The 24,114-nt window shown below is 38.2% G+C and overlaps 1 protein-coding gene across 32 annotated transcripts in view; it reads right to left on the bottom strand.

The window, feature by feature from the left end:
- The window catches only part of LOC135207952 (calcium-activated potassium channel slowpoke-like), a 488,829-nt gene that overhangs the window by 63,975 nt on the left and 400,740 nt on the right, over positions 1-24,114 (bottom strand). For 18 of the 32 annotated variants that reach the window (XM_064239971.1, XM_064239943.1, XM_064239947.1 and 15 more), the window contains 3 exons: positions 15,859-16,014; positions 15,080-15,156; positions 4,307-4,387 (listed from right to left, as the gene is read on the bottom strand). In XM_064239971.1, the coding sequence (XP_064096041.1) occupies positions 4,307-4,387; positions 15,080-15,156; positions 15,859-16,014 (314 nt within the window). Of the gene's footprint in view, positions 1-2,548; positions 2,600-4,306; positions 4,388-15,079; positions 15,157-15,858; positions 16,015-24,114 lie in introns of all 32 variants that reach the window. The other 14 variants (XM_064239965.1, XM_064239952.1, XM_064239960.1 and 11 more) reach the window with 2 other exon arrangements.

The raw sequence follows: 24,114 nt of genomic DNA, 5'->3' as shown, positions 1-24,114 counted from the left end.
AACATTTTATATAGCGTCAAATTTAAAAAGGCTTTTTGCAATTTAGAATATACTTTACTTTTCATAATAATGGTTAACTGTAAAAAAAATAATGAAAGTAAAGTACTGTATTAAAATTGAATATCTTTTCATACCTGGGACACAACCACTTCAATAATCTATGTTTTTTTTTTTACATCTACTTTCATATATCATGACTCCTGGATTTTATTGAAGCTTATGAAAGGAAGCTGCATAACCCCATTGTTTTTGATTGCCATGAGCATGTCTTCACTGATTATTAATCACAACTTGAGATCTTGATGCCTATGTGACAGTTGAGACAATTCTGAAATAAGACTGTAAATAAATCTAGCAAATAAACCCCCCCCCCCAATCTGCTAACACCTATGTGCATTCCGGTGCATAAAAATGCTGTATAACTGTTTCTGAAAACCAACAATTGATCTATAGTTCCCTCTCTACTAGAGTGGATGAACTGTTGGACTGTATACAATTTGAGAGCTGATTCTAATAGTCTATGATCTTTGTTGCCAAGTAGGTGACTAAGCAGGCTTTCCTAGTTTGATCAGGGCCAGTAGAAAGTAAAACTAAGTAAACACTACGGAAATGAACTATATAGAAAATAAATGTCAAATAGTACCAAGATACATCCAATCATTGATTATAAAACATAGACCAAATTGTAAAATGTAATAAACTTTGCATTAAAGTATACCATGAACTAACATAAATAATAAATCATGGTTTTAGAAAGAATGAGTAGGATGTGTACAGTATAAAGAACTATTGGGACACCAGGGAACTTTCCTGGGCGGCTGGAGACAAGACTCAATGAGAGAAAAGAAGTTGACACTGCAAAGAATGTAGAGACCACATAGGAACTACATCTTAATTTGAGGGAACACAGTGCTCAAAATACCTGATGATGAAAGAGAGGGGTCTTGGGAGTTCTTCCGTCCATACAATATGAATTTGATATAGTAATGTATATGAGTGGCTGGGTTACAATGAAAAATGTGATAGCTGCATGAAAGGGGGAGAAAAATATGGTCATCAACTGTTGTCTTGAATGATATTTTTTCTTATAATAATCAGGTTCGTAAAAACATATGAGGAAATTGATTTCCAATGGATGGAATTAACACAACAGTCTTCTGTCAAATGTTTGGTGGTTACAGAGCCAGAATCAGGAAAGTCTTAATCTTGTTCACCCAGCCGCCCAAGCCCAAAGCCTGGGTCTCATGCATGTATATTTCACTACAGCGGAGTTTTGCTGCTAAATCCTCTTAGGCTCTAGACACTGGCTGGTCCAAGTGAGCAGTCGCAGATTTCGACACGGTGTCCTTCAATACTTTTCCTTTTTTCTTCAGAAATGAATATTTTCTTTTATGTGATGAAATCCACGACTTGCCCTGGCACACTGCTTGAGATCATATTGCAAGCGCTGCACTCTAGATGTTGATGCAGGTGACTAGATCTTTATTATTATTTTATCCATTCAAAAGACATATGAACAATTCTTTTTCTCCTAAAGAACTCGGCCCTTGTTATGCTGCACAGCTTAATTTATTGCTATTATCTAACAAAACATTCTCCTCATGCGGCTGCTGCCATAAATAATTATAACCAGCAGAATCTTGCCTAATCCATAAAAAATGTAGACTGTACGTACTTCAAAAAAGGCATTTCCACAGAAACTTACTTGGTATAAAAGTAACCTCTCCACCTTATGAACAGAAAAGGGACAGAGAGAGAGGGTCGAGAGGTTAGTAGAAGGCCGCAGAGAAAGATCTGAGAACTTAACATAATATTTCTAACTCAAATGTTTATCACTTTCCTCATTACAAATGTTTGCGGGTAGTCTTATAGTACTCAACAGTAAGTAGTTGAAATGGTAAGTTTTAGTGTGTACTGCATAATAAAGCACCCAACTTTATTCTATCCAATTTGGCGATTTTTTAGGAAGATGGTTTCACTGTTTAAAAGTAAGAAATAGATAATATTTAAGAGCTGCATGTTAGGATTAGTGAGCGGACTGTGGGGCAGGTCTGGCTGTAACCTCAATGTGAGCCATGCAGAATATTTATCAGCACCAGATTCAGGGATTTCAACCAAAGAGGACAAGGACCCGAATTCTGGACTAGCTACTATTCTCAAAAAATAAATAAATAAAAAAATAGTAATACATTTTGGATGACAACCTCATGACCATAACCACACAAACTAATTACTTTATCATCTATGAAAAGTTTTTATAGACACGTAATGAAAAATGAACATCAATATTGAAGCATTTCCTAACAGCCTAGTAGTTTTACACATTCTGAACATCTAAATTCCAAAACACTGAGCACTATTTTTATATCTTCCAGAATTCAGTTCCATTTTCCTTATGTCATGTGAGGTAAAGTTCATCTGCCTTGAACTCCCTGAAACTTGTGGATTCAGATACATCACGAGTATGGATATTCATAGAGATAATATCGAACATGCAACATGCTTTTCACACGGCCATCACCACCACTGTCGCTGGGATGTTACCTACTTGTTCGGCCTACCAATTGGACAGCGCGGACTCCTTTCCTGAATAATGCCACTAAAGAGAAGACAGGAGTTAGTGCGGACAGCAGGAAACACATGCACCACCGCCCACAGTCAAAAAATAATAATTAGAAATGATAAGAAAACCAGTGTCATACCTTTTTCACTCACCTCTGCCTCACTCACTTGGTTAAGATTTATTTAGGAAGTGGAAAAGGATTCTCTATTATTGTAAAATGGGCAGAATTGTTCCTCTTTTCTTGTTATGGTTCTCCTTCATTAATCCTCAGGTTTACACAAAACACAGTACTATTTACAGAATACTTACTTCAACACAATCTTTAGTAAAATGAGCAGAAAAAAAGTTGTATACATCATTTCAGTGAATTAACATGTAAATTATCTCTGAGGAGTTTTAATGAACGACATCCGAGGGTAAGTGATAATCAAGAATAGTGGCAGTGATTGAGGCAGAGGGGTACCACCCCCTTGCCCACCTGCCCCACTCACATATGCTTATTTCACATTAAATCCTTTCAATTTTCTATTTGCCATATGAAAGGTTCATCTAATTCCTCCCCATTCATTTACAAGCTCATGTTCAGCAGTGTAGACTGTGCATCTGCTAAGTTTCTTCTACAGGCATACATTTGAATTCAAGTGTGAAAAGCTCATCGTGCATTTGTTCTAAAGTACGTGACAAATGAAAATGAGGAAAAGAACTTTTTGCATCTATGCTTGCAATCACATCAGCTAAAATAAGGAACAATTGCCATCTAAATTACTCTCACCTGGGATTTCATATTTGTTGAAATTCACTGATTAACAAACTACAAGCTATGATTACCATCCAAGTGTTATCTGAATGTTCTGTGCATTCATTCACTCAATAATGGCAAGAAATGTATCAAAATAAAAAGTGAAGTTAATATAACTGAATATATGCATATTTGTAAAAAGAAAAAAAAAAGGGTACCTAATAGTACTGAAATATTCTTCACATTTCTGAAAAGTAAGTGATGTAAGAATCAATGCTGAAATGAGCTATATGGGGGACGGGGGCAAGAGGTCCTTACCATTACAAGGCCACCCCTCAAAAAAGATAAAATACCAGGACATCTTAGCTTTCAGCCAGAGTTCTGGGTTGGCCTCCTCATCACTTCAACCACAGAGTCATAATTCCATGCATAGGTGCAAGCCAAAGGAAAATTTGGTAGCAAATATGGTTGCAATATTGCCGTGCACAACTGGTTGGCCATAACCTTATATTATGGTCCTCCTCCATAGGCTGGAGGGGTGGGAGACTGGGCAATCCCCACCAGAACCTAACTTAAAGGCACAGGACAGATTAGTAGGCGACCAGACCAGACATAAGGAACCTTTTGATTGTTTCAATAAAGCTCATTCTTCTAAGGACAATAGCTGGACAACTGGCCATACTGGAGCATTAACTAAGGCTCATCATCAGCGGCCACGTTTCAGATCAAATACTCATGCAGAGCCCGTGGTGGAGAAGGGAACTATTTGCTGGAACATGGAACCCTGGCATAAATACTAAGTTTTGTGCCACTAATGAATACTCACACACCACCAGAGACAAAGACTCATTCTACTCTGCAACTAGAATATCAGGGAAATTGGCTATAAAGTGAAATCTTCAGGATGACCTATTGTGTGTGAATATTCAATACAGGGGTAACATGGTTAAAACTGATAAAAATTATCAGTGACTTTGTTAGTGGGGAGGGCAACACTGGCCTACCCTCGCTCCCCGGCCCGCTTTCCACCACGAGGGGCATAAAGTTCTTCATGAAACCACTTGCTTGAAGCAAATTTCCGATGTCTGCAAGGGAACGGACAGCGCCACTGTAATGTTCGCCATAGCTCACGGGGTACGCAGTCTCAACCGCCTCTGCCACTCCTCCAGATACTTTTGCCACCACCAACATATCCAAGGTCTGAGATAATCATTCAGCCTTCTGGTTTACTTTGTGAATCAAGCATCAAAGACATTATTTTCACAAGATTGATCTATCTAACATCTCAAAGAACTGGATTTGGGTGGCGACATAAATATGTGATTGAGGAGCGGCACAGTCACACGTGCCGCAGCAAAGTTCATGTGATGTAAGTAATGAAATAAATACAACAGCAGATAAGAAAATTCACTTAAAACATTGAACCAGAAAGAAATGATAACTGATATGCAAACTGAGGAAAAGAAATATGTATAGAATAAAAAAAACAGACATCATCCACAAATAAATGACATGTCATGGGTACATGAAAAGGATATGTTTACTCAGGAAGGTAGGCTACAAATGATACTTAAAATAGAAGTTGAACTCTCATAAGGATGGCTCCTCTGATAGGCTATTCCCAATACATAAATGAAGAAATGAATAAATACTATGAAGAATACCACTCATAACTAAAGACAAAAAGTAAAAGTAGTTCAGCTTTAAACAAATGTCAGCTCATAACAAACTACACTAAACAGGAAAAAATTAATGACGCTCAATTACCAGCAGTTTGTTTTAACCCTTCTTTTGTCTACAAGACAAACAAAATCAATAAAATCTAATGTGTAAAATAGAGAGCTCAATAAATCTACAGTAAAGAAATTTTAAGACTGAGTAAAATTATTACCAAAAATTATCAATTCTATCTAAACTGCTGACAATAAGTAATGAACTTCTAAATCATAAACAAACATTAAATATGAAAAGAAAATGTAGTTATTCATGCAGCTGCAAATCTCATGTACAATAAAAAAAAAAAAATGATGGTACCCAGATGCATCCTTTTGGCATGATCAGATTGATAATTCTTAAAAGCCTGGGAACTTAACAGTAAGCAAATTGGAAATGTCACCAAAGAAAATGCAAGTATACCTCTAGTAAAGCTTTAATATAGAGTGGAAGTATGGGAGATTATTCTGGGAAACAAGGTCTACCTTCAAATGACCCACTTAGTACCAGCATGATCAAGAGCTTCACAGTAACCTAAGCCCGATACTGTGTGTCCCTTTATCACAGTTTCACATTATTGCAAACTTATCCCTGCCAAGAATGGGTAATAAGTTGCGCTACATTTCACTCATTTTGTCCAACTATTTGGAGTCCCCCACATATGTCTACTGAAGATATAAAAGGAGTGTCCTCACGCAATGCTATTACCATGTTTAGTACTAGCATAGATTTTACATGGGATCATGATGAAATGCCTAAGGTTGAAAACTCTATGTAAAGAAACCTGGTAAAACTAAATACTTTGGAGAAAGGATAGATATCCAAACGTCCATAAGGTGACAAGGACCATAATAAAAAGAAAAGCATTGGGAAGTACATATCCATAAAGGATAAACTAGATCAAAAGGAAGGGAATGAAAAAAACATGACAAGGTATACTGCAAGTAATAAGTGGTGGTAAACAAAATGTAATTAGGCCAAGGTGAATTTATAAGTGGTTGAGTAACAATAGAGGTGGTTGTTGTAGGTAACAAGAGTAAAGGTTCATAAGTGTCCATAATAGTGAAAGGAAAGTTTTCCTGGTCTTGGGAAGTGGAATTGAATGTAGGTGGATGATACTGCTGGAGATGTTTTACTATACCCCCAGTGGATGTTATGACTAAATATGTTATGCCATTTGATAAATCATCCCTTACAGCACATGAAAGCTATGTAAAGTCAGTTAATAAACACTGGACAAAAAAAAAATAAATAAAAAAGAGGAAATAAAAAAGGGTTGCATAAAATTACTGGTATCAACTTGAATATCTACTAGTGAAAGCCATGGCATTTATTCAGCTAAAGCTCAGGGTTTTGTAGGATGAAAATCACTCTATTTACATGAGTCATAGATCTGGTGACTTTCCTCTGATGAGCTCTGTGTACTTGTAAGCGAGTGCTATGAAAGCATCATGGAAAATAAAAAATCAAACTTATCACATATACATCTGATTTAGCAAATATCTCTAAATGCATTGTGGTGAGCTAAGCCTTCTGGGGCATGCTTTGTTAACAAAAAAGCATTGCTGGGACAACTGTCTTTGAATCCATTCAGTACAAATTTACTTTCTGTTGGGAAATGACAGTCAGCAAATAGGTTGCATCATGAAATCTATAAGTAGAACCTTTGAACTAACACTCGGTAAACCATAAACAGCTTTTACAATGTGTCATTCTCCTACATGTACAATGGTTTTTGACAAGGTACAGCTATTTACAGGAGACAATGAGACAATTCTATGCATTCTGTGCATATTATAACTTCTAGTAAATGCTAGAGCTTTACAATATGTATTTGTACAATCATAAATATAAAATACTTACATAGCTTTGGGCACTGCTTTTAATAGTTATTACAAATATAGTAAATGCATTAGGCATAAAGTATTATATTGTAGTATGTAGCTTCCACACAACACTGCTCTTTATACCATGAAGCACAACAACCAACACAAACAGCCGGTTGATGGAAGACTGTAAAATGATACGTATTACAATTATTGGAGGCTTTTGATACCATACCCATTTGCAACCAGATGCTCACGACACAATCCTCTAAAGTGACTATAGTAGTAGAAATTCTAGGAAAAATCCATCTCCCAGGTGATCAGTAGCTTTTGAGATGTGCATCTAGCACAGATAAGCAGTACTGATGTGCTGACATGTAAGTTCCCAGGCTTAAGTGTACACAAAACACATAAATTATGATATCAGTGACCATGTCCTGCATCAGTAACTTTCACATCAAAATCCTGTGGCTTCTGGAGTGTCTTAGTTCAAGTTAAATAACAAAAGAGAATGCAACTATAGAATATGACTTCCAGTTTTATACCTTGAAGTGTTGATACAATCCTTAAATAACTGAACTTAGTGAAAAACACATCAGCAACATTACCAAATCTTTATCATTGTAAAGATATCCAAAAGAATTCTTTCATAAGTCTTTTTTGCAACTCTTTAAATAATGAATACTACATACTAAGGGTTTTGTATATTCTTTGCCTCATACAAATACTACAAAGTATGTTATTGTGCATAAAACTGGTACATTTTCACATTGAAAATCTATTGCTAAAAACTACTTTATCTGCCATTTTGTATATGGGCCTGATGATAAAACGTGTGTTTTTAGTTAGAGGAATCACTATTAAGAAAATATTTCAAATGTATGGTTAAAAAAAAACCTCAATTTATAAAATTAGAAAGATGTTCCAGTTTCCAAGTTTACCTACCACTAAATACTATCAATATTTAATTATAGTCTGTAAAAGTTGAGGTGTGTCTTCTTACACATTTACTCTGATGCTTATTGCTTTTCGTTATAAGGTAAAAATTTTGGTACAGTATTTAAAACTCTTTAGCATGTAATTAGTTTCATTCTATACTCTTCTGTAAATACTTCATGGATTATTTATGTGTAGTGACACTACTTGCTTGTGACAGACATAGATAAGGTGCTTATTAGACTTTTTTTAAATTTTACAATGCTATATTTTTTGTAATTCTGCGGACTTTATAAAAGGGATTTTGACGAAGGAAAAATCTATTTCTGGGGGAAGACCTGTGTCGCCCGGTGAAAAGTTTCTGTAGCTGACTTTTCTAAGTATAAATAGATTCTAAATATACCAGAGAAAAAAGCTAGCATGGTATGCTGAGGTTACTACCCTCGCGCGAGCACCCAAAGGGTGTCGGGTATAAAGTACAAGGCGAGTGGAAGCCAATATTCAGTTATAAAATTCTTAATTACATGTAAGTTCAGGTAGGGAAACTAAGTAAGTTGCAAGGTTAGGCCAATGGTAGGCTAGCACAGGCTAAGAATAGGATGTTGTCCTTGTAAGTATTTCATCCCTTTCTAACACCCCTCTGAATCTATTCCCTCTGAATCTATTAGCACGAACGTTTTAAATGGTTTCTTTTAATGTTCCTCTATGTATGTACAAGCAAAATTTATGTACGCTGAATAGAAACCTCTGGAATTAAAATGTGGCCATATTCAAGGTATAAAATTGGAGTCAGTTCTAGGCATGATTAATAATTCTGATCTAAATTTTGAGGATGTTAATGCAACACTCATCTTCTCACTGAATGATAGTTCTGGCAAAAGGCATTTATTCCTATACTATAGATATAAAACTTCAGAAAATTCATGAAAAAAAAAAAATTCAAGCTATGATCAGAGGAAGTTATATGTGATACCTTGGCTTCCTAATGAAAAAGATGACCTTTACTTTCATTCAGGTTTCTAAACCCAACTGAATGTCCAAGCACCAGACGCCACAAAAACAGCTAAATAATATTTTCTAGTACTATTCATTCTTGTTGATTGGATGAAGTACAATTAAGGAGTGACACATAGAAAAAATATAATGGGCAATGAAAGGCCCACATAAAGATCTGAAAAGTAAATACAGGAGGCAAAAATAACAGCCTTGAAGAGAAGTATAAAAAGATATATATAAAAAAAACACACACACAAACAATGATAAGAACTTATAAGGTTGAATAAAAGAAATTAAAAAATGATTTCCATACAAACCATTTTGTATCTATACGTATATGGTAACTATAGTCTGTGTTGCCTTTGAGAAGAATTGGAAATTCAAGGAGATATCAGTTTGTGAGTAATGTTACAGGAATATAGTTTTATTCTGTGAATTGCATATAATAGTATGTTTATGATGTTATTACCACACGCTCATAAATCACAGCAAACAGAGGTCGGGATATTCTGTACATTATGACGACCATTATTCAAAAACATAAAGCAAACAGAGTTGTCCCTAAACCAGTTGTTTAGTGTTCTGCACACTGTCACAGCTCTTCAAACCAAACAATTAGGTTCATTTGTATTTATGGTATCAGATGTGTCTGGAATTTAGACAAAAACATGCCTTAAAGATAAATATTGAAACCATAAATGTAAATCAACTTGAGTGACCACCCTGATGGCATCCTATAACTGACGTAAGAGCTGACACTTCTCCAAACAATAAGGTTTTACGTCCAAGGTAAGACTAATAGCGCAAATATCACCTGCCTGGAATTATAGTGTTTTTACCTAGTTTTCACAAAATGAAGTATTTAATTACTGAAAGAAAGCACAAGCTATGTTCATGTAGTTTTCTTAAAAAGCCAGGTACATTACCTTATTGATTTTATCTGGACTGTGCAACTAATTCACAAGTTAAATGTAACAAGAGCCTGTTCAGATTCTATCACAGAAACAAGTTAAATCATAGGACGACTATACTAGTAACTAACATAAGCCATGAAACTTCAGCACTGATTATGCATTTCATTTTTGAGTGAATTTCAAAATTTACTGCACTAAGTATTGTATATTTTACTATTGATGAGCAATACAAAATAACTGAGATTTTCCAAAGAGGCGGGCACACGTCACCTGTATCCTGGACACAAGACTGAATACCCAATCACAACTACATGTTTAGTAATCAAGCAGCATAAACAACTGCTGCATTATTCCAAAACCCTTCATTCAGTAACTAATGAATGAGGCCCTAAATGGTGTGAGGTTTATCTGTCAAGATTGAAAACGGAACTAACATGAACAAATGTTGAAGATTAAATGACCAGTCACCTTATGAGGATTCAAAACAGTCAACGAACCTGCCCTCAGTGCACTAAATGCTTCCAAACCCTAACAAAAGAAGCTGGAACACCTTATCTTCTTGGGAATTTATGCCAGTTTTAAGAAAATATAATTCAATATCCTTCTTTCAACAGGCAATAAGAATCAAATAATTAACTTGAATGTCATACAATAAACACTGTAGTACTGTACTGTACAATTAAAATCTAAAAATGTAATTGGTGATAAATTTGTATTTAAATTTGTCTAATGTAGATTTTCAACTTTATAACTAAAACAATGCAACCCCACAAAATTCTAGATAAAGTGAAATAGTTAAAACTTCAGCACTTAATGAATTTACCAAGACTACCACAGCAATGAAGTTCAAAACAATCAAATTCTGATGTAAACATTACCCAATAATGAACCAATTCAAACACATCTTCAAAAAGAGTGAAACTTCTCAAATATCATTAGTTCCAAAGAAAAAAATAAGCACGCGAATCTTTTATCAGCTTCAGTAAATCAAGAATACATAGCTCTAAGCCTCCACCACACATTTCACTGTTCATAAATGGAACGGCTGAAAACAAAACACAAAAATTTTATGTAGCATCCAATTTTGCAATACAATTTACCTGTTACATATTGCTATATTGTTGACTGTACAAACAGTCCCTATCCACATTTGCCACAGAAAATGGGTAACGATCCCAATTTAAACAATCCCCCATCAATGGTTATTAGTAGATACTTGTTACTCAACCTGTCCTTAACTGCGATGCTTTCTGCCATTTGCTTCTTCCACTGTTTCCTTTGATACCTATCCACTCTGTCCTTAACTGCGATGCTTTCTGCCAATTGCTCTTCCACAGTTTCCTTTGATACCTACCCACACAACTGACTTTCTTTAACATGATCACAATCTAAATTTCACTTTTCTCAAAGAAAAAATCTTTTGGGTTTCCTTTACAAGAGCCAAGACATCTGATCCTGTGTTATTTTTATATCTTACAAGCAGTAACAAATAACATGGGAATGTAAGGTTGCTCTCTGTATAAAGAACCAAATTTTGCTAATCAGTACTATCATTGATCCTTTGAGATGAGAGGAAGGACTGACTAAAATGGTCCCACATAATGTACTGAACTTTTGTATTTTGTTAAAATATGTATGCATAATGTTTCTTTTATCCATGAAGTTAGACAACTAACCTATAATAAAGTCGATTAAATTGTGCTATTTTATAAAGAATGGAAAGAATGGTAAGGAATCCAAGCAATCTGAGCAAAATGCAATATTCTTAATAAAAATATAACTTTATTAAAAACAAAATTAATGGTCATACATCTTCACTTATAATTGTTCACATTCAAAGCCTGAGTATGTTCCTGTATAGTACTCCATTTCCAAATAACAATATGAAGATCATCAGCTATCTGGTGGACAATTGGGCTCATAGTCAATTTCATATCTCTGGTTCCTTGAAGGTATGAAACTCACTTATAAAATATTACCTCTGATTCCATAAAAACACATTGTTTGCTGTCCTGACCCATTATTTACAATGGTCTGTATGGAAATTTAGGAGATAAGTCAAGATACCTGTCACTTCTACATGGCAACTGATGGGAAAGACACCTGGATCTTGCTAAGCAAGAGGGGGAAGGCACCGCTAACTGATGTGGCATCAAATTAAAAGATTAATGTAGAACATCTTTAAAAAAGTTCTTGTGATATGTCTTTATGTATTAGTTAGCAGAACGTCTAGTTGCACCCCTTGTAAAACAAGGCACTGCAGTAACAACAAGGGAAGAGCTATGTGCAAAATAATTAAACCCAATAATATTTGCTGAAGAAAGAAGGCAAGTGGAAATATTGAATTTAGTTGATAGAGCCAAAAGCATTACTACCATCATTTTACGTCTTTACTAACTCAGAACAGCTAGCATTGATTGTTTTGTGATTTCTTTATAATCAATGTACCTGTACTAATAATGCTGATGGTGCAGGTATGAATGATAATACTTATAAGAAACAAAATGCTCACAATATCACTTTGAGAAAATGGAGAGCCACTTACTGCTATTAATGAAGCCCACTGAAACAGGAGCAGATAATGATGTTGCAAAAAAAATTAAGAGAATAAACTAGTAAGGAACAATGGAAAGGAAAAGAAGAATATTATCCAAAATAAAAGTTAAATAAAAAATTAGTAAACTTAATCAGCCAACATGGGACCAAAGGTCCATGATTGCTCAAGTACCCTGCCAGATGATGATCAAATTGTTATTTGTAAATGGAGTACGTATTTAGAATTACTCAATGGCCACAAATGTGGACAATTTTAAATGATGGTTTTCTGTTATAATCAACAAACATAAATCACTGTACTATAACCTGTTCAACTAAATTTCTATCCTGACAAGAAAAATTGCAATAATAAAGTTAGCAATTTCATAAGTAGTAATAGAAGGAGACCTAAAAAAATTATATAATTTCCTTCTTTCTTCACAGAAACTCTAGTTAAAGTAATTTTCCAGTAAGATGGATGTAATGCGCTGAAGAATGAACCATCCAATACCAAAAACAACTACTATGACTCAAAGACAACTACAGGTATATGTACACTATGAACTACTGCGTAAAAAAAAATGGCTCTGACTTTTCATGTAAAACTAACATTATCATATACTTACAGATATGAAATACAAATACTAGATATAGATGAATGTACTCATATATGAAATCTATAAGTCATAAAATCCATTTAACACTGCACAGCTTGTGCTTAAAGAAAAAAAAAACAAGAAAGATAAGTATAAACTGTAAAAGAAATATATGATTCCTGATTTGAAAGCATTCAATCTTCAATCACTAGTACACAGTTCTATGTTATTCAGTAAAGTTGCCTGGAAATAATTTGCAAGGAGCTGTTAACAGAAGAATAGTAAATCTCAGAAAAGCCTTTCGTAATAATTCACCAAACAGAAACATATTGCAATCTTTGCAACATATGAAAGACAACATTCTAAAACTACAGAATGATACATGTGAATGGTGTGAATAACTGAAAACGAAAGAAAAATATTAAGGAAGCATTTATAGCGCTAGCTTCATGATCAAAGAACACAACACAGACAGGAAATTTACAGTGATAAACACAGGAATTTCATACTGGACACGTGAGACTGGCTGGCGGCGATGCTGGATACACACGCAGGGAAAATTTGAATAGTATACTCATAGATTTCACATGTGCAAAATCTCCATATAAAAATAACACATGGCAGTTACTCTTCCTTATAAATAGTAATAGCATATCAAATATATAGTAGTAAATGACAAATGACCTTACCAAAATCCTTCAATTTGTCAACACTTCCTAGTAATCAAATTTTCCCATTGCTTTTTTGTATTGTTTTGTTTTCTTGGATGCAAATATGCATATAAAAATTGTATGCAATAATAAAAAGTAGACAATAAATTGTCATGTTTAAACGGTTATAAGATCAACAATATCTTGTTAATGGTGCATCAAAGCTAAGCATGAAAGTATGATAATAACAACTTTTACTTCATGCAACCAAATTAAATAAACAAGTATGTTTGTAATGATAATTCAAGAGGAAATCATATAAAAGAAGGGCATATGCAGTTCAAAACCAATAATAGTTCACCATTCCATGTCACTGGGATGTGCAGAATTACATAGGGCAATATCTTTATTTGGCAACCTCTGACTTGATAGTTCTGCTTGATTTTGAAAATGTTTCATTAGTTTCTTTTATACCCTTCGTTTCACTTCGACTTTTTATTTTACGATGCTCGACTCAAGTAAACATCCTAACGTTCTTTCATTAAAACTTTCCATGATTTGTTTTGTGCTTCGTTGAGAGACAGTTATGGAGGAAACAAAAGCATCAGAAACAACAAGAATGAAAAGTGGAATATCAATTAACCTGTATTGATAAGGATCATTGGATCATCTAAGTATGAGATTGACTTGACCTTAAGAAACCAATCTGTATAAATATCAATAAACATGATGCCAATGGAGCGCAATCATTTGATTTATTGCCGAATGTGAATTACAATATCCTGATGCAATTGTTTCCAAAGGTATGTGGAAGCAAGAAGAGAGAGAATAAGCAGCTTTTTAAGGAACTTAAAAGTCATTCAAAGTTGCGTATAAACTAAAACACTTTGAATAAAGCAAAAAACAAAATTGATCCTTATAAACCAAGTTTTAAGGCCTTAACAAACTGCAAATCATATAAAAGGATGTCATATCATCCTTCAAGTGACAATAATATAAATCTCGTGTGAAACAAATCACAAATGATAAGTACGTATATGTAGTCTTAACGGATAAATTCATTTACGTACTGTATTTGAATAGATGTACTCTAAAACATCTAACCTTTTATACAGCAATTTTCCCAGATTCAAATGAATGAATAAATGAATAAAACTCTCTTTCTGACTCCAGGATGTGCTATTACAATTCTCTTGGAAAGTGCATTTAAGAAGAAAAACTGAAGCATAATGCTTCAGGCTAATCAGACTTCCTGAAAAGCTAAAATTCAATTAAAAGCAGCCACACATATGGTTCAATATGATTTAAGATTCATTCACCTGTTTTCATCATATACAATGGGACATCCTTGGTAAAAGTGAATATTGAGAGAACCTATGTAATCAAGATTTTCTTCAATAATGCACACAATGTAACAAAAGAAAAGAAAATGACATCATTATATACAGTCAGGGTTTCAAATTATCCATTAACTCATCACCTGTCACTTTACAAAATGAAGAGTCTACCTAGGAGGAAAGTTTGCCAATACAAAATTATATCACTGTACAATAAATTAGTCGAAACCCTGATAAATGAAGATACTTAGCACAAAAAAAATACTCTACTTACAGTTTTTACATTTGCACTTTTTGATGAGGGTCTCATCTTTAATGTCGTCATGGCATGCTTTGCAGTAGTACCAGGCTCTGCAATAAAAAATGATTTTGTTTACATATATGTATATATATATGCATACTGAAAATCATAAGGCACATGATGTATATATGTACCATTTTCCCTGAAGTACATGTGTGTATTTAGGATGAACTTATAGCATAGTAGAAAATACTGGAAATACTAAACGACTCATTAAAATTAATAGCAAAATATCAGAATCATTTCAGTCTTTCAACATTTTCTATTTCTCAGTTCTCTTCAACAACTTCCATTGCTCTATCTTCCTGGCTTCACCTTTCACTTACAATCTTACACTGCTAACATTCACTTACACCTACCTTCTTGTACTAATAAACCTACCAGTCTCTGCTGGTTCTCTTCGCTGTTACCAACTACTACTGTACTATCTACAAATACAAACCCTTCCACATTATTCATGACTCCTTTTCTTACCGAGCACACTTATAGCCACCGCTTTCCGTAATATCCTTGACTTCTCTCATCACACAATTTATAAAAATAGCAAACTGCCATGAAGACAAACACACCCTTTTCTAATACTCAGTTTTATACTAGATCAGGAATTCTCTTGTCTAAACAGTCTCACACAAGCCTTGCATTTCCATTCATTTTACTACAAGTGTTCCTGTTGTTCTATGTCACACAAAGCTTTTTCCACTTTGTTCTCATAACAAACAGTAACCAAGGTATTCTAACCAAGGTATTCATACCTTTTCACTTCGTCTGCAGATTGAGCAATGAAAAATCCTTGTGTGTTAGGTTGAATCTTAGTGGCTTTTGGATTGATTGCAATCTTGCTATCTGTCCCCTCTTCATTCTTAACTTCAATAGCTAATAAAAGTAGTTTTAGTTTGGAGAAGCAGAGTCTGTGGAAAAGATGCAAAATAAGTAAACAGTACATCCAAATTGAGAAAAGGAACAAGCTGGTAAGAGATGCTAAAAAATCAGTAAAATTTTTTTAGCCCTATGCTTAAAACAATATTTCATAGACTTCCTTTAATTAAACCTATATATATCCTTCCCTGGGACACATCTGTTCATTGATTTGCACTAATGTTTTTCTGGTAAAGCCAAAACTATCACTGAATGCAACTGAAGATGAAAACCATGAAACAGCCTGAAATAGTAAATAAAATCTGTGATACTTTAAACTTGACAAACTTGCCCATACGATCTTTAGTCAAGACATTTGTGAATTTCTTCTCAAATATCTCTCCCATTTTCAAAACATTAGGTTTTGCCCTTTGATTAAAGGCATATAACCAAGCAAAATAAACAAGAGGGATTCATCAGTTTAAAAATTCACATACGTATCATGTGTTCATGTTTCAACACCACATGAAAAGTCTACTCATCCTGTGCATGACAAAAACTTGGGTCACCAAGAAAATTAAAGTCTGAATAAATGAATAACTAATCCTGTTTGTTTGTTATTTTGTTTGTAGCTAGTACAGCAAACCTGGAAGACATAACAAATGGCTGTAGCAACACTGAAAAATTAGTTTCATGTTTACAGGGCCAAAGGTGTTAAAAAACATTGCAACATTAGGTTTCATTAATTTTTGCACAAGTAACTACCATGAAATGTCGGATACCAATGGCACATTTCTCCTATTGTCAGAGGGCAGTGTCATGACTTAGTACAAATTACAAAATGCAGCAAAGTTCATGATTCCAGTTTACCTCAAGAACAAGGGGAAACTGCCGTGAGATACTGGGACTTGTTTTACCATAATGGGCCATTTTAAGGCCAGAAACATGGAGCTAACAACCTTTACCCTATACAAACCCCCAAAAAGTTAAGTATATCTTAGTTTTACCAGACCACTGAGCTGATTAACAGCTCTCCTAGGGCTGGCCCGAAGGATTAGATATTTTTACGTGGCTAGGAACCAATTGGTCACCTAGCAATGGGACCTACAGCTTTTTGTGGGATCCGAACCACACTTATTCGAGAAATTAATTTCTATCACCAGAAATAAATCCCTCTGATTCCAAGTTGGCCGAGCCGGGATTCGAACTTCGGATACAAACCCAAAAGCTTAGAATAAAAAAGGTAATATTATCCGCATAAGGCTAATATATTAAAAATAGTGGAATATAAAAATATATGGAATGAGATTAGGCTAATATATTAAAGGGATTTTGACGAAGGAAAAATCTATTTCTGGGCAACGACCTGTGTCGCCCTGTGAAATGGTTCCTTTGATACTATTTCTTAGGAATAAATATTGCTATTCATCCTAGAGAAAAAAGAAACAATATAATGCCAAGATAAATGGCTCGCTCACCTCTAATAGAAGTGTCGGTATAGTAAGGAGCGAGTGGAATCACTACCAGAGGTCCCTTGCCATTTAGCTTCTTCCTTCGACAAAACCCCGAACTACGGAGGAGCCGTGCTACAGCTCCCGGTCTACTACTACCGTGAGCGCCTCCGACGCCTGAGATGTCATTCCTGAAGATAGCCTCCAAGCTTGGGGTAAGCTGGGTGAGGACAATCTAAGTACAGGATGGGGTTTCACAGGGCGACACAGGTCGTTGCCCAGAATAGATTTTTCCTTGTCAAAATCCCTTTTCTGGCTTAACCTGTGTTTGCCCTGTGAAATAGTACCAGAGAATGCTTAAAACACCAAGCGTGAGGAACAGTACAGATAAATTAAGAAGGTAAAGTTAAACACTTGTAAGGTTAATAGTATAATAATCAACTAAAATTACAGTCTTACAATATGGGAAAGTATAAGCCCTAAAACATGGGTTATAACTTAAAATTAGTTAGCCTAACAACAAGCAATAAATATACAGGTTAGGCAAAGACAGGATTATAAGTTGATATATACAAAAGAATGGAACTGAATCCAACTAGAATAATGAACAATAGCAAAACTAAGTAAGGGTGCAATGGGGCAGATAGAAGGGAAGGCTACAAGAAGTTATAGGAAAATTAAGAATCAGGAGAAACTGTGTTTCCAGCTGCCACTGCTGGAAATTTGAGGGCTTCTAAGGGTTTTAGGTAGTGCCGTTTGAAAACTGTTGGAGATTTCCAGCCTGTATATATCTTAAGATCGTCAAAATTCATGTGTTGGAAATAATTAATAGATGTGGCCACCGCCCTAACATTGTGGGCCCGAGGAAAGGACTCTGGATTGGCCTGTTTAATGAAGTATAAAATTTGTTGCCTGATCCCTTTTAGGGATAATGTACCACCTTCCTTCCTAATGAACAACGGGCCTGAAGATTTCAGAGTTGTTCTGCTTAGGTAGGCTCTTAATGAGTTGACAGGACAAAGGGAAATGTCTTGGGTAGTGGTAGGATTTTCCACGAGGACCATCTGTCCTGTGGATCTTCATTTTTGGCTAGAAAATGACGATCTGGGGATAAGAGGACTTCCCCTGAGGGGAGGAACTCAATGTGGCCTGGTTCCCTTGATAAGGCTGACAATTCTGATATTCTAGCTCCGGAGGCTAAACTTAATAAAAATAGGGTTTTCCTCAGGAGGGTTATATAATTGCAAGAGTCATTGTTAATGTCCGAGGCCAGTTTGAGGACATCATTTAGGAACCAAGAGGGACTGATTTAGGTCTCGTTGATGGTCTTAATCTAGCACAAGCTTTTGGTATGGACGTAAAGTACGAATCCGTAAGGTCTATGCTAAAACCAAATTGGAAGATCTTTTTAAGAGCTGATTTGGTCGTAGTGATAGTGCTTGCTGCTAAACCTTTCTCAAACAATGATCTGAAGAAAGTTATGGCTAGGTTCGTTGTCATGACTTGGGAATTTGACATCTTAAGGAACTCTGCTAGTTTCTTGACAGATGAATCATATTGCCGTAGAGTAGATTCTCTTTTATCTGATTCCAAGAATGAGATATTCTGGGGCGGGATCAATTTCTGCATTCCTCATAGCTGCGAATTTCAGGAAATCCATAAAGTTAGGGTTTTCTGAATTCTTGAGGAAGCGGACACAATCTGAGTTTTGCACTAACTGGTTAGTTTGGGGTTGGGAATCCGTAGTGGTCGGAGTCTCAACTCTAGGAGTAGAGGGAACCAATTGCTCTTGGGCCAGTTGGGAGCTACTAGAGCTACTTGGCCTTTGAATGTCCTGAGTTTGTCTAAAACTTTCATGAGAAGGTTCACCGGAGGGAAGAGGTAAATATTCTTCCATTTGTTCCAATCGAGGATCATTGCATCCGTAGCGTATGCTAGAGGATCGAGGTTGGGTGCCACGTAACAAGGGAGTTTGTGGTTTGACTCCGTGGCGAAGAGGTCTACTTGGAGTCCGGGGACTTGTAGACTGATCCAATTGAATGAACTCCTGTCCAGTGTCCACTCCGATTCCAACGGAGCAGAGCGAGATAGAGCGTCCGCTACTACGTTCTTGACTCCTGCCAGGTGAGTGGCTGACAGGTGCCATTTGTTTTTGTTTGCCAGAGAGAAGATGGCTATCATGACATGGTTCAAGTGGCTTGACTTGGATCCGCCCCTGTTGATGCAGTGTACTACTACCTGCACTGTCCAGAACTAGTTTGAAATGTGAGTTCTTGGGCGGATGGAGTCGTTTCAGTGTGAGAATACTGCCATGGCCTCCAGTACATTGATATGTAGCTGGCGGAATGTTAACGACCAAGTTCCTTGAGCTTTTTCATACTGGGAGTATCCTCCCCACCCTGTTAGTGAGGCGTCTGTGTGGATCACTAATGATGGAGGAGGGAACTGTAGAGGAATTGCTTTTGAAAGATTCTTTGTCTCCGTCCATGGGCGGAGACGTTTCCGTAAGATCGCTGGGATAGAGGCTAGTTTGTCCCGTGATCTGCAATTCGCTCTTGAGCGCCATACTCTGTTTATATCTTTGAGTTTGGCTCTGAGCGGAAACGTCTGTGACTGATGCAAACTGGAGTGAGCCCAGGATCCTCTCCTGGCACCTCCGGGATGTTTGTTGTTGTTTGAGAAATTGTTTTGTAGCTCTTGCAATTTCTTTCCTTTTCAATGACGGAATTGATAGTGTGCGCGATTGCAAGTCCCACTGAAGGCCTAACCACTGGAATCGAGATTCCGGTGTTAGTCTGGACTTGGTTTTGTTTATTTGGAAACCTAAATGTTCCAGGAATTTGATCACTTTGACCGTTGCTTCCTTGCATTCTTTGGGGTTCTTTGCCCAAATAAGCCAATCGTCCAGATAAGCCACTAACAGTATTCCCTGTTTCCTTAGCTCTTGCACTACTGCTTCCACCAATTTGGTGAAGATCCTGGGGGCTATGTTGAGCCCGAATGGCATTACTTTGAAGGAGTAGGATCTGTTGCCTAGTTTGAAGCCTAGGAACGGACGGAAGTGTCTGGCTATGGGAACATGATAGTAAGCATCTGTAAGATCTATAGAGGTTGTGACAGCCCCACGGGGAAGTAAGGTCCGTACCTGTGAAACGGTCAGCATCCTGAACTTGTCGCAATGAATGTATAAGTTCAGATGGGACAAGTCTAAGATGATTCTTCGGTTTTCCGAAGTCTTTCTTTGGCACGCTGAACAAGCGTCCTTGAAATTTAAATTGTTAACTCTTGAGACTACTCCTTTGAGAAGGAGGTCTTTGGTATACTCTACCAATTCCGTTGTTGGTGCTTGATAGAATCTGTTTGTTGGAGGAGGGCCCTCTAGCCAACTCCAACCTAGGCCTTTTGTCACTATACTTTGAGCCCAAGGGCTGAACCCCCACCGCTGGCGGAAGAGGTACAGCCTCCCTCCTACCTTGGGACTCTCACTGCTGGTTTGCCGAGGGGCGGCCACCTCTTGCTCCTCGGAAACCTCTTCCTCTGTTTGCCGCCCTGCCGGACCCTCTGAATCGAGAGGCACCTCTTGCTCTGCTACCTCTCGCAAACCTATTGAAAGCCTGAAAGTTCTGGCTTTCATAGTTGGAGTTGAAGGCTGGCGAGACAGCAAAGGAAGTAGAGGTTGAGGTTGCTGGGACTGAGGGGTCAGGACAAGGTATTTGTTGCTGACCCTTCGACGATGGTTGCCCTTGTGATGCTGGACTGCCTGAACCAACGTGCTGAGAAGGCTGGAAGGGAGAGAACTTCCTTGGTTTCTTCTTGATCCTTTGGTTAGGACCAGAAGATTCCTGCCCCTCCGCTTTGCTAGCCAGTCCCCACCTGACTTTGAGGCACTGGTTAACCTTGAAGCCTCATGAAGGACTTCTGCTACCACTGGTGCTGGGAAGAGGTCCGTTCCCCCTCCCCAAATTGAGGAAGCAATCAGTTTGTTCGGTTCATGGTGGATAGTAGCTTCCGCCAGAACGTGCTTCCTACAATTCCTCCTGGCTATGAGGAAGTCGTAAAGGTCACACTGCATGGTGTGCAGCAGACCTTTAGCCAAAACTTTAAACAACGGCTCTTGTTGGTATACAAGAGCCGTCATCTCCGCCATAGTCATGGAAGAAAGGGATCTCGCGAGCCTAGTTCGGGCGTCGTACTCCGTCTGGATGAGGGAGTCCGACAACCTGGGAAGTCTCTCACTAAAGAGAGAGGTGGCACAGTCTGCCTTTAGTTTTCCTACTGAGAAAGTAGGAACTGCCCCCTCGAAGTACGTCTCGGAGCCTGGGACTAAGAGAGAGGTGGGTTCCGTCTCTCTAGTTGAGGCAGGGGCTTCGTCTTTCAGGGCGGCCTGAAAGGTTGCTTCCACTACCTTAAGGGTCAGTGGTAGCGGAGTCCCTTCCACCGGAGTAAAAATGGTGAAGGGACTTCTAAAGGCTGTGATGCAGGTATTTTCACACCCCCATTCCTCCAGACTTCTCATTAGAGTCTGCTGTGCTGTTTCCCTCGGAAGGATCACTGTTTCCTTTGGGAACTTTGTCTTCTCTCATCATTGCTGCTTCCGTTCTTAGCCGGACGTAGCAATGAATGGTGGTTGAAGGTCCCTGGGGTGGAACTTGAAGTCCTCACGCCTTCGAGTTCCTATGCCTTCGATGGTCAACATTCCGTTGACAAACGGGGCATATGAAGCAATCCTCCAAGGGTTGGCCGCCTTGAATTCCGGCAGTTGGCTGGAATCTGGCATTGGAAGAGGAGAAGGTGGCACAGTTAGGGGGGAACCTGCCGCGATCGAGGTTTGAATCCCGGCGATGGCATTCTCCTGAGCGGCCAGCCGTTCCGCCAGCGATTGGATCGACTGGCCGGAAGACATAACAGAACTGGAGAGCTGGAAGAGCACCGAGCCGACCTTGTTGTCAACCAGGGCCCCTACGATCACTCCCCACCTGCTCCAGAATGTTTGTGGCCGAAAAGGATCGGGATCAAAAGGAGGGACTTGAGCCCGATCCTTACGTGATTTACGTTTGGGGGACCTCGACGCAGACGAAGAGGCCACCCTTGACCTAACTGTTCCGGGGTGGTGAGCCGGAGTTACAGTGTCTGCCAAGATGACCGATTTCTTGGGGAGAGACTTTTTAAGTTTCTCCTCGGTCGACTTAGCCTTGGGGATCACTGAAGCAACCTTAGGTCGGACAGACCGCTGGTCTTCAGTGAAGCCCCGGAAAGAAGTGGAAGTAGAAGGATCAGTGGAAGGTGATGGAGAAAGGGAACTCAGGAAAGGGCCCTAAGAACCCACAGAAGCTGCCCCTACTACACCCTTACCTGTACCCATGGAGTCAATAGCCATGGGTTCGACGTCGAGGTTCATTGCCGCAACGTCTTCTGCTACGTCCTCTGGGAAATTCCCCATCCTGAAGGGAGATCATGACCTGGAGGCGGTCGGCAAGCAAAGGGGCGGCCGCTATCGGGTAACCACCACTGATCCTTTCTTGGCTCCTGGAATACTAGGTCCGCCATGTCCTGGGTAAGAATGTAGGGGCGGCCCTTCGAATTCCAGCCAAAACCCCCTACCCATGCTTTGAGAGTAGACAAAGCCTTCTTCTTCTCCTCATCAGAACCCTGTGAGAAAGGTCTAGAGTTAGGGAGAGGATAGGGGAGGAATGTCTGTTGTGTTGAGACTATGTGAATATGTGTCCCATATGTGAAAGGTATATAATAATAACAAGTATTCCAGGTGATGAATGAATGAAGGAAGTGCTAAGAAAACTTACTACTAGTGAGGCATCGCCTACTAGCAAGTAGCAGGTTTGGCAGGCTTCGTGGTGCCAAACTATAAAATCCTCCACTTTCACTGCACATCCTGCATGAGAGCGGCATACTATATGGCCGCACGGGTCTTGGAGGATGGCACTGCACCCAATCTCCTGGCAGCACAACATCTGTAAGTCAAAGGATACATGAGTACCAATGACAATCTCCGGTGGTATAAAATGCAAAATATCCATGGGTGCCGGAGTAGGACCGACGGATAGAGTTCTACGTATAAGTGGCATGCAAAAGAATGCCGGAGTAAGCTCTAATGCTCGCTCCGTATGAATATTACGTAGAAAAGTTACGAGGGGGGAAGAAAGTCTCTGCCTCCGCCTAAGCTCACTTGTTATATGGTTAAAAATAGACTCCGTAGGGCCCGGAGTTCTCCGTATGGCCCTGAGTTAATTAATATTGAGTGAGCAATGTCAAACTTCTAACGAAGCAAGGGATAGTGCAAGAGGCGGAAATAAAAAACCTCCCGGAGTAACGCAAAAGGTTCTAAACAATAAATTAGAATAAAAATAAAAACCCATCATATCAGTAAGTGCTCGTGTAAACTATCCTAAGTGGATAGGCATCCAGTGGTTCCCTCCCCCTCTCTATGTTTTTTTTTTTCGGTAGCGGCGGGATAGACACCTGCCGGATTGAACTGGGGGGGGAAAGGGTAGGGAAGTACGTGGGGTAGGGGAGCCCCTCTCCCCCCTTAGCGGCCATTAAGGACGGAGAAGTAGGGGGAGGAGGTCCCGAGCCCCCGAGACACATGACGAGTGAGAACACCAGTAGGGGGGACTCCCCACCAGCCCCGTGAGTCACCCCCTCTCATGCAGACTCGGACGCTAGCTGTGAGAAACGAGTCATCAC

This window comes from Macrobrachium nipponense, chromosome 34 (assembly GCF_015104395.2).
Source record: "Macrobrachium nipponense isolate FS-2020 chromosome 34, ASM1510439v2, whole genome shotgun sequence".
Classification (NCBI taxonomy): Eukaryota; Metazoa; Arthropoda; class Malacostraca; order Decapoda; family Palaemonidae; genus Macrobrachium; species Macrobrachium nipponense.
The sequence above is the reverse complement of the archived record's forward strand: the minus strand, read 5'-3'. Positions and strand labels throughout refer to the sequence as shown.